Here is a 10,246-nt window from a genome sequence, read left to right on the forward strand (position 1 = left end):
GGAGAGACCCCCCCCCCCCGCCCCATGTGCCCATAGATGGAACCTTCATAAGAAAAGACACAGAGGAACCAGAGATAGCCCAACAGGTAGGGCTCTTGCCAGTTTGAACCCCAGCATCCCCTAGGGTCCCCTGAGCCCCAACAGGAATGATTCCCTGAGTGCAGAGTCAGGAGTCAGCCCTGAGCATCACCCAGCATGACCCAAAACAACAACAAAGAATGCTTGCCAGCTTCTTGAGAGAGCTACGCCCTCCCATCTGCCCAGAGCTGGCGCCGTGGTATCAGTCACACAGACCTGAACTTCTCCCCTCAAATGCCTAGGATAGAACCCCCATGGCCCTGGGACCTCCCACACTGCAAGGCTCCGAAGGTCCCCCTTCCCTTGCGGTACTTAGGTTCTGTCCCCAGGGCCTGGCCCAGAGCGGCTCCGAGAGATTCAGAGCTGGTGAACTCCCCAGGTCTGGGGGGAGGAGGGTGCACCCCAAACTCCATGGGGACAGACTGGTGGTCCTGCACTAGCCTTCCAGACCTCACCCCCTTCTCTTGGTCTCAGCTACTCCTTGGGGTCCTTTGTGACAAGCTCATGGAAGTTTGTTTTATTTTTTCATTAAGTCATGAATTCATTCACTCATTAGTTTAATTATAGACACCACTCCTTCCGAACTTCTTCCCCGGCTTCACATGGACAGAAAGAGAAGTTCCTTCTCAAGACAAAGGAGCGCGGGAGCCCCTGATTGGTCCCCCCGGAGGGGGGCGCTGCCATATTTGGAGGCGGGCAGGAAGGCCACCTCCCCCTGTGGCTCCTACTTAGCTGGCTGGCCAGCGGGCAGCCGGAGGATGTGCTGTTGATCAGCGGCCCCGGCCAGACGCTCGGAGACGCCTGCGCAGACCAGCCCAGGTAGGTGGGAGGCAGAGCCCTGGCGGATTCTGCCTGCTCTAGCCCGCTGCAGAGAGACGGGGGTCTCTTCCCACTCCCAACACTGGCACCCAAATAAAGGGACACTTGCTGGGGTGCCACCAGTGTTCGTGGCTATGTCTGGGGGTTCACTGGGGGCTGGTGGTGGGCTGCTCTTTTACTTGGAAGCCCCGGGTGGTGCTGACAACTCCTCTCTCAAGATCTCTGTGCTTTCATTGTGTTCTCATGAACTGCCTGTCATTTATGTGATCGTTTTCTTATTTTATTGTCTTGATTTGGGGAGCACATCTGGCGGTGCTCAGGGGTTACTCCTGGCTCTGTGCTCAGGACTCTCTCCTGGTGGGGCTCAGAGAACCCTATGTGGTGCTGGAGATGCGACCCAGGTTGACTGCGGTGCAGGATAAGTCCTTACCCACTCATCACTCCGGCCCCACTCACGTCGATGTTTTTATTTAAGATTTTGCCTATCAAGGTGTTTGGACAGGGGCTCCGGGCTATAGTACAGCCACATCTGCAAGGATTAAAGATATATGCCTTGCAGGAGCAGCCACCTCAAGTGAGCACCTGGAGGGCCGCTCAGCACCAGGAGGGGGGCCTGAGAAACCCCTGCCCCACCCAGGGCGGGAGCTTGCAGCCTGCATGGCCGAAAATCATAGGGAGGGCGACGCCCCCCCAAAAGGGCAAGAGTCTGGTCTGATGAAGTGGGTATGGGACCTACTCTGAAGATGATAATTATGCATGCGCAATCTCTTTAAACAAAGCCAGACTGAGCTCCCTGGGATGGGAGGGGCGGGTGGGGGCTGCAGGTCTCCGACGCCCCCTCTGCCCGCGCGCTCCCGCGCCCCCTGGGGGAGCTGCGAGGTACTGCAGCTGCCCCGTTTTCTCTCCATCCCGACCAGGATTCACACGGAGCGGGCCGTTCTCACAGACAAGCTCTGGGCCCTTTGCGGAGTCCTGCGTGGGGGCGTGGGTGGGGGGGTGACGAAGGGCGAGGTTTCGAGGGGGGCAGCAGCTCCCTGGTTGTCCTACCTCATCCCGCCCAGGGAATCAGTCCGTCCTCTAGGCACGGGGCTGCTCAGGCTCAGCTTTAGTAACTTTTCCCAACTCCCTGATGGATACAAAGTTGCAAGAGAGAGGCCTTGGCGGGCAGCTATTGTCCTTTCAGGCTCTTGGGCCGCTGGAGTGGGGGCGGAGCGGTGTTCCCTGGTGCCCTGGGACGCATGGCACCCACCGCCTCCCCCCTCCCACCACACCCCTCCCTCAGAAATGCTCTTGTAGGGGCCGGAGCGATAGTCCGGCACGCGCCCACCAGGGTTCTACCCCCCGTGAGCAGCAGCTAGGAGTAATCCCTGAAACATCCCTCGGGTGTGGCCCAAAATTAAAAAGAAAAGAAAAGGGGCTGGAGCAATAGCATACAGGTAGGGCATTTGCCTTGCACGTGGCCAACCTGGGTTCGATTCCCAGCATCCTGTATGGTCCCCTGAGCATCACCAGGAGTAATTTCTGAGTGCAGAGCCAGGAGTAACCCCTGTGCATCGCCGGGTATAACCCAGAAAAAGCAAAAAAGAAAAAAAAGAAAAGAAAAATAAGAAAAAAGAAAAGGACTGCTCAGGTGCCCGGCTCTAGGCTCAGCCGAGGGGTGTCAGGGTTGCTCTCCACACATTTCCAGCACTCTCTCTACTGGACCCCACAACTCAGAAAGGAAGGGATCGTGGGGGACTCGGGAGAACAGCATCAGACAGAGCGGGGTTCAGATCTGACACCTGTTGTGGGGTGACTACCTCCTTTCTCAGGGTCCTCGCATCACTTTACAAAACGCGATCATCTGGCCCTGGCAGGTCGTGCGGCTTGAATGAGCCATGCCAGTGGCTGGCACAGGGGAAAGCTGGCAATAAAGAGCTCCAGGAGACTGGAGCCATAGTACAGAGGAAGGCACACAGCCTGGCACACAGCTGAACCCAATTTCATCTCTGGCACCAGAGAGGGTCCCTAAGGTCCCACCAGGAGTGATCACTGAGTTCAGAGCCAGGAGTAAGCCCTGACAGAGCACAGGGGGTGTGTCACCCCCAAATAAAATAACAATACATTAAATAAACAAGTAAATATAGTCTCTGTCCAGAGCTCTCAGCTCAGGGCTCCTTCTACTTGATTTGAAAGACTTGGGAGGATCAAAGAAAATTCAGCTGTACCAAGTCACTACTTATTTATCTTCCCATGCACTGTCAAAGGTTTTCTTTAATTACCAGTTGCAGCTTCCTACCTATCTGAGAAAATCAGGAATCTCTTCCCCCCATCACCCAATGGATGTAAGTCCAGGCAAAAGCCAGAAGCTCAATATTGCCTGAACCTGGGGGTCTAAGCCTGGGGAAGTATTATGCTTTATTTATGCTATCTGAAAAGGGGGCGTGGCTGGAACAGAGCTTAAAAGGTAGACACACACCCAGTCTCTTGCTCAAAAGCTGTTGCAGGCTGAACCCGGTACACAGCCAAGTCAGATCCCTGCCTCCGCCACCAGGGGGCCCTCTTGAGCCCAGAGCCCAGAATAACCCCTGAGCACTGCTGAGTGAGCATCCCATCCCACCCCCCCCCCAAAAAAAAGACCCTGAAGCTAAACCTCCTCCCCTGCACGCTGGAAGGGGTTCGGGGAGATAAGCAGCAGCGCCCCGGGGAAGCTAACAGCCGGCCTCTCCCCTCGCAGATCCTGCCACGATGAGGAAGCACCTCGGCTGGTGTTTGGCCATCGCCTGCGTCCTGCTCCTCTGCCAGGTCCCCGCCGCGCAGGCGAGGGGCATCAAGCACCGAATCAAGTGGGGGCGCAAGGCGCCGCCCAGCACCCCGCAGGTCACCGAGGCCCGCGTGGCCGAGATCCGGCCCGGCGCCTTCATCCGCCAGGGCCGCAAGCTGAACCTCAACCTGGGCGGGGAGGACAAGCGCTACTACGACGCCAACTACTGGCAGTTCCCCGACGGCATCCACTACAACGGCTGCTCCAGCGCCAACGTGACCCGGGAGAAGTTCATCAGCGGCTGCATCAACGCCACCAGGGCGGCCAACCAGGAGGAGCTGAGCCGCGAGAAGGACCGGCTGTACCAGCGCGTGCTGTGGCGCCTGGTGCGCGAGCTGTGCGCCGTCAAGCACTGCGACTTCTGGGCCGAGCGCGGCGCCAGCCGCGGCCGCCCGCTGGCCGCCGAGCCCTGCGTGCCGCTCGGCCTGGGGCTGCTCCTGTGGCTCCTGGGGAAGTAGTCCCGCCCGCGCCCCCTGCCCGAGCAGGACGCGCGTGCAGCCCCCGGGGCCCGTGTCCCCAGCAGCCTCCTCCCGCCTTGCACCCACACTTGTCCTTAAGGTACCCCCACCCCCCAAAGCAGCTATCCCTGCCTGCGCGCGGCGGCTGTGCGCTCTGGTTGTCTCCACCCGGGGCTCTTGTGTGCGTAGATGACTTTGCGAGTGTCGGTACCCTGCTGGGCTCTGTAGGGGAGGGATCCCTCCTGGACCCTGGTCTCTCTGCTCTGGGTGGAGTCTCACACACACACACACACACACACACACACACACACGCACACACACACACACACACACACCATTTCAGGGGAACAGGTAAAGGAAGGTGCCAGCACCTCCCATGAGTCTTCTTGAGGTGGCACTTGGAGATGAGAAAGGGGCGTCTAAGAAGCTGGCCAACCCCAGCACTGTCTCGAGGTCCCTTGACATTCAGATATGCTAAATCTGAACACACACATCTCTAAGTGAGAGTGTGGGGGGTGGGTTAGACGTGGCGCCCAGGCCGTACACGTGCCTGCAGGCGTGTGCTCTAGCCCCGCGCTATAGATACACACCCCACCGTGCCCAGTGTTTTCACAAAACTGGAAGCTCTATTTCAAGAGCTAAGATCAGAGCGGGTTATAAGTCCATTTGGGTGCCTAGTTGCGTAGGCGTTTCCTCTCATTTCTCTTGTTAAGCGAAGGCAGAAAGGGAGAGAGTTCTCGACCCAGAGCCAGAGAGCCGGTGGGAAGGAATGATTGCCAAGCCAGGCACAGCCGGGACGGAGCAGGTTGGGTCTGGAGCACCGGTGGCCGCCGGAAGCTGGTCTTTCCATGCGGCTGAGACTGGTGGTTCCCTCCCAGAACATGGGCGGGGTTTTAAGACAACCTTCCAGAAGGACACGTTTGCTTTCTGGAGCTCCACGGAGCGCGCATGCTCGGGCTTTCACATCTAGGAGGTTGAACATCTTTCAATCTACAGCCTTGTTACAGCCCCATCACCGTCTCTCTTCTTACACCCGGCTTCTGTAAGGAATGGTTTCTGAGACCCTAGAATAATAACCAAGAATTAACTCCCTTCTCAAAAGCTTTCTTAAAAAGTCACTCTCTTTAGGGAGACCTAATAAAGACTTCATTCGTGCCCTCAGCAAGAGTAAACGGACCATGTACTGATTATTAGCTAAAGGACGTGTTGTAAAATATGATTATTTGAGCTCAAAATTATGACTTGAATGCTCCAAGTCACGACCCCCATGGGAACCTCTGGGGATCTCCCCTCAGAGATGCCCAGGAGTTGCTACGCCCTATTTGAAAATAACTGCTGCTAGGATCCATTCTCCTTTGAAAAGTCTGTGCAAGGGAAATGCTGAGCAAGCCCCCCGCATCAGTATTTTGAATGTTGCTAAGGGTACCTCAAATTCTGACCTCCCTTCTATCAGCTTTCTTCTTCACGGTCCATGAGAAGGTTTTGCCATGGGAAGTGGTGCAGGAAGTAAGGGCAGAACAACCCAGAGGCGGAGCCTAACTGGGTCCCTGGGGAGGACACACCTGCTCTATCGCCTTGGGGGGTGACACCTAGCACCCCGGTTTCCATGCCACTAACTCTGTGCTCACCGGGCAGAGTCCTGATAAACCCCATCAGAGAGAAAAGAAAAGTAAAGAACACAAGAAAGTGATTCCTTGCACATCGTATCTTAAGGCTGAAAGAATATCAGTGAAAGTGATCCCTTGCTTATCCATATCTTAAGTCTAAAAGAACATCAGTAGCCTTAAAGGTAGAGAGAACAGGACGTCTCGCCTCCGGGCTGCTGGCGACATTTCAAGACCTCACTCTCCCGAGTGTGATTGCAAGGGCCTGCACGGCCAAGTCGGCAAAATGACTTCACTTCTCTCGTGGAAAGAACTTCGGTCATGGTGTGCATGCTCTGTAATTGCTGCCTTTCCTCATTTCGTTAATAGTTGCAGAAACAAGGGTAAGTGGGGCGTACCATGGATTTCTACTTGATGAGGCAAAGAGCAAAATTCCTCTGGTTGAACCTCTGTGTGCTGGAACCTCCTTGCTCAGGGTTACAAACTCCAAGGTCAAGCAAAGGTTTGGAGAGTCTTGGTTTTGGGTTTGTTTTGTTTTGTTTTGTTTTGTTTTTTTCCACTTGAGCAAGGAGCTGGCGGGTGCAGGACTTTGTCAGGGCATGTGAACTGTGCTTGCTCTGACCCTTTTCAATACGAATCCTGTCTCCCACCACCACTTCTGAGTGCTGACTTTTTCCAAATGAAAGTTGAATGACACTAAAACGACAACAGAACTCTGAAACAAAACTTGGACCACCTTCTCTGCCTCTGATTCAGTCTTCGTTTTTTATTTACCCGAAACCAGCCCCCTTGTCCTTACCCATCAACACGTACACATTTGTGAAAGAAGGGTGGGCACGTCTAGTCTCATGCCAACCCATTTGACTCGGCTTCCCCATCTTCCTGGGGTTTTTGTGTTCGTGCCTCTCCGCCTACTTTCCCCATCTCATCCCCTCCTTCCTGTCTTCTGCAGCCTCTGAACTTCCACGGAGCTCAGGTGGAAGAGGGAGAGTTTTTGGGGGGGAGTGTCGACTCCTTTTAGAAATCCTGCCGTTCTGCATAGCACCTGTGTCCCTTGGCATGTCGCCTCTCTAACTTAGCACTCCATCCTGAATCTCTCCTTATTCCCTGGTAAGTCGGCGAGCCTGGCCTTTTCCATTTCAGCAACCAGACCATAAGAGGTAGGGGGGATCATTGAATCAATTGATTTCATCATTTCCTTGTTGGGTGTTTGGAGTGTTTCCAAATTTTTACTACTGCAAACAAATAAAGCATCCTTGCACAGACATTGGGTACTTTGATTCCTGCGGGAGAGATTTGTATAGACAAGGTTTCTGCAGCAGGACCTTATGCAATTTCATTGTTCTATGGCCACGTGAGAGCATCAGAGCAATTGCTGCCTGCCCGCAGCCTATGTAGCACCGCAGACATGTTCCTCGCCATATGAGGATGAGATGACTTTCTTGGGGTGGGGGTTGCCCACCTGCGATGCTCAGGGGTTACTGTTGGCTCTGCACTCAGGAATCAGTGCAGAGGTGCTCAGGGCGCATATGGAATACAGACCATATTGGGGTCAGCTGCGTGCAAGGCAAGTACCCTACCCACTGCACTATCTCTCTGCTCATGATCTCATTTGCAATTCTTTCTCTTTTTTTCTTTATTTTGGACCACATTTGGTGGTACTCACAACATTCTCCTGGCTCTGCACCGAGGGATCATTCTCAGCAGGATTCAGGGGACCTCATGGGTGCCAAGAATCGAACCTGAGTAGCCTCATGCAAGGCAAGCACCTTACCCACAGTACAATCACTCTGGCCCTCCACTTGCAATTCGTTTTTGTGTGGGACTAAATCTGGTGGTACTTAGGGTTTACCCCTGGCTCTAAGCTCAGGGATGAGTCCTGACAGGCTTAGGGGACCATTTCAAGGGTTCTGGGAATCAATCCCAGGTCAGCCACATGCAAGACAAAAGCCTACCTGCCATCCTATTGCTCCCACCCTTCCAGTTGTAATTTTTCCATCCTCCCTCCCCCCACCCAACCCTTGGTCTTTGGGCCACTCCTGGCGGTGCTCAGGGGTTACTCCTGGATCTGCACTCAGGAATCACTCCTGGTGGACTCAGGGGACCATATGGATCAAACCCAGGTTGACCACGTGCCAGGAAAGTGCCTTCCCTGCCGTACTATCTCTCCAGCACCCTCACTTGCTCTTCTTGACTGACCAGGTGAGGCTCAGGGCGGAGGTCCAGGGTGCAATGTCCCTCGGGCCCTGTGGATCCAGAGCTGCCCCAGCAGAGTTCCTGAGCCTCAACGCTCGGGGTACCAGATGGTGCCCGGGATCCAGCTGGATATGCCACACCTGAGCATGTACCTTGGCCCTGTCCTCTCTTTCTCTCTCTCTCCAGCCCCCTGGAAGTTCCCCTCTCTCCATGCACTTGGGCCATGTAGTTGGGCCATGTTCGCCCTTGCAGCCAGCACCCAACATGCTTCCGAGTCATTTCCGACCAGAAGGAGCGTTTGCCAATCAGCAGTTCCCATCCCGGACCAGGTCCTTAGTCCTACGTCGTCGGTGGCTGAAGGCATGCAGCTGGGTTCAAAGGGCCCCTATTCACTGTACCACAGCCTGCAGACACCAGCTCTGCCTAAGGAGCATGGCGCCGCCTAGTGGCTAAGGGCTTGTCTTGCAAGCCCACGCCCCCTGCTCCCACTCAAACTTGACAATCATAAGCCAGGGGGGCAACCTGGAGATAGTGGCCCCATGGTCCAGCACCCCTGGCTCTCCTGTGGTTGGTTGTATGTGGCATCACCACCCAACACTTTTTTAGGTGCTGCATATGGCTGGACAGGGACACCCCAGAAACCAGTCTGCAGGTCCCTGGCCCAGTCTGGGGTCCGTCAGGCTCTCCCAGGTGGTCACAGACAGCAGTGACCCTGGCGGAGCTGACACAGTGGCAAGGCACTCCTATCTGCTGCGTGGTGGCGAAGACTCATGACACATTTCCGTGTCCCCCACTGAAAGCTCAGACACACCCTGTCCCCCCTCCCCACCAGCATGGGCCAGTGATTCAGGCATTCTGGGTGCCCAGGACGAGCTCACCTCCTGTCCTCACTGGGGGCAGGGGCCCTGTCCCGCGTGGACACCTCCCTGCCCAGTAGGAGAGGACAGCACTCCTAGGCCTTAGGGACTGACCCCAAATCAAGCGCTTGCTCTTTGCACAAAGGGAATGAAGGCCAAGTGCTTGAGACGGAGTCCACCCAGGTCCCCAAACCCTGCCCCCGCGAGCCCTGCTGCTCCCTTCAGTAAAAGGGGGCGTTCTCCTGGATCTGTGCTTGTGGGAGCCCTCCCTGTGTGCAGGAAGCGGGGACAGGGAAGTGGAGATTGCACCTCCAAGAACACTGATCTGGGTCTTCTGCCAGGGAATCCCAGACAGAGCGAGAGAAAGGGTTACCCTGGCCTGGGGGTGTGGGGACAGGGGCTCAGGAATAAGGCCCAGGTGCTGGCCACCTCCCTTCTAGAGCGGCCTAGCTCAGGGAAAACAAGGCCAAGAGGATTGGTCAATGGGTTGGAATCTACCACCAGTGTGTGTGAGACAGAGGGTAGGTAAGATAGAGAAGAGACCAGTATGACAATAATAGCTGGGGATGATCACGCTGGATAAGAACCAAGGGTTGAAAGGAGAAAAGGGGATATACAGGGCAACTTTTCAGTATCTGTATTGCAAACCACAATGCTTTGGGCAAAAAAATGCCCAAAAGTAGAGAGAGAGACAGAGACAGAGAGACAGAGAGAGAGGTACCTGTCATAGAGGCAGGCTAGGACAGAACCTGGGGACACTGGTGCTTGGAAATGTACACTGGTAGAGGGATGGGTGTTGGAATACAGTATAACTGAAACCTAATCATGAAAGACTTTCTAAGGGTCTGTCTTTCAGGGATTCTGCACTGCCCTGTATAGCACAGTCATCCCATTGTCCAACGATTTGCTCAAGTGGATACCAGTAACATCTCCATTGTGAGACTTGTTGTTACTATTTTTTGGCATATTGAATATGCCATGGGTATCTTGCCAGGCTCTGCCATGCGGGCGGGATACTCTCGGTAGCTTGCCAGGCTCTTTGAGAGGGACGGAGGAATTGAGCCCAGATGGGCTGCGTGCAAGGCAAATGCCCTACCTGCTGTGCTATAGCTCCAGTTGGTCGGGGATTCAAAAAAATAAAAGAATAGAAAAAATAAGAGGGCCTAGGCTAGAGCTGGCACCCCACCACTCTCCCCACTACACACACACACACACACAAACACACACACATGCACACACACGAGCATGTGCACACACACTTGCACAGATGCATGCACGCACACACACATGCATGCACACACACACGTGTGCGCGCACACACACATCTTCCCCCTTCTTTCTACTTGGGTCTATCTAATCCTCTCCATCTGCTCTCCCCAGCTCGGTCCAGGGGATTCCCAGGCCTTATTTTAACAGCAATCCTTTTGTGGG

General features: G+C 54.9%; 1 protein-coding gene across 1 annotated transcript; it reads left to right on the top strand.

Annotated features, from left to right (window-relative positions):
* Window positions 1-3,624: 3,624 nt before the first annotated feature.
* On the top strand, window positions 3,625-4,158 carry PRND (prion like protein doppel). Its single transcript, XM_004610986.1, has one exon. The coding sequence runs from the start codon at window positions 3,625-3,627 to the stop codon at window positions 4,156-4,158; it is 534 nt and encodes a 177-aa protein (XP_004611043.1).
* The last annotated feature ends 6,088 nt before the right edge of the window (window positions 4,159-10,246 follow it).

Source organism: Sorex araneus, chromosome 3 (assembly GCF_027595985.1).
Source record: "Sorex araneus isolate mSorAra2 chromosome 3, mSorAra2.pri, whole genome shotgun sequence".
Taxonomy (NCBI): Eukaryota; Metazoa; Chordata; class Mammalia; order Eulipotyphla; family Soricidae; genus Sorex; species Sorex araneus.

Excerpts from the sequence above, each read along its gene's own strand:
- PRND (XM_004610986.1), top strand. The coding sequence starts at position 3,625 with ATGAGGAAGCACCTCGGCTGGTGTTTGGCCATCGCCTGCGTCCTGCTC.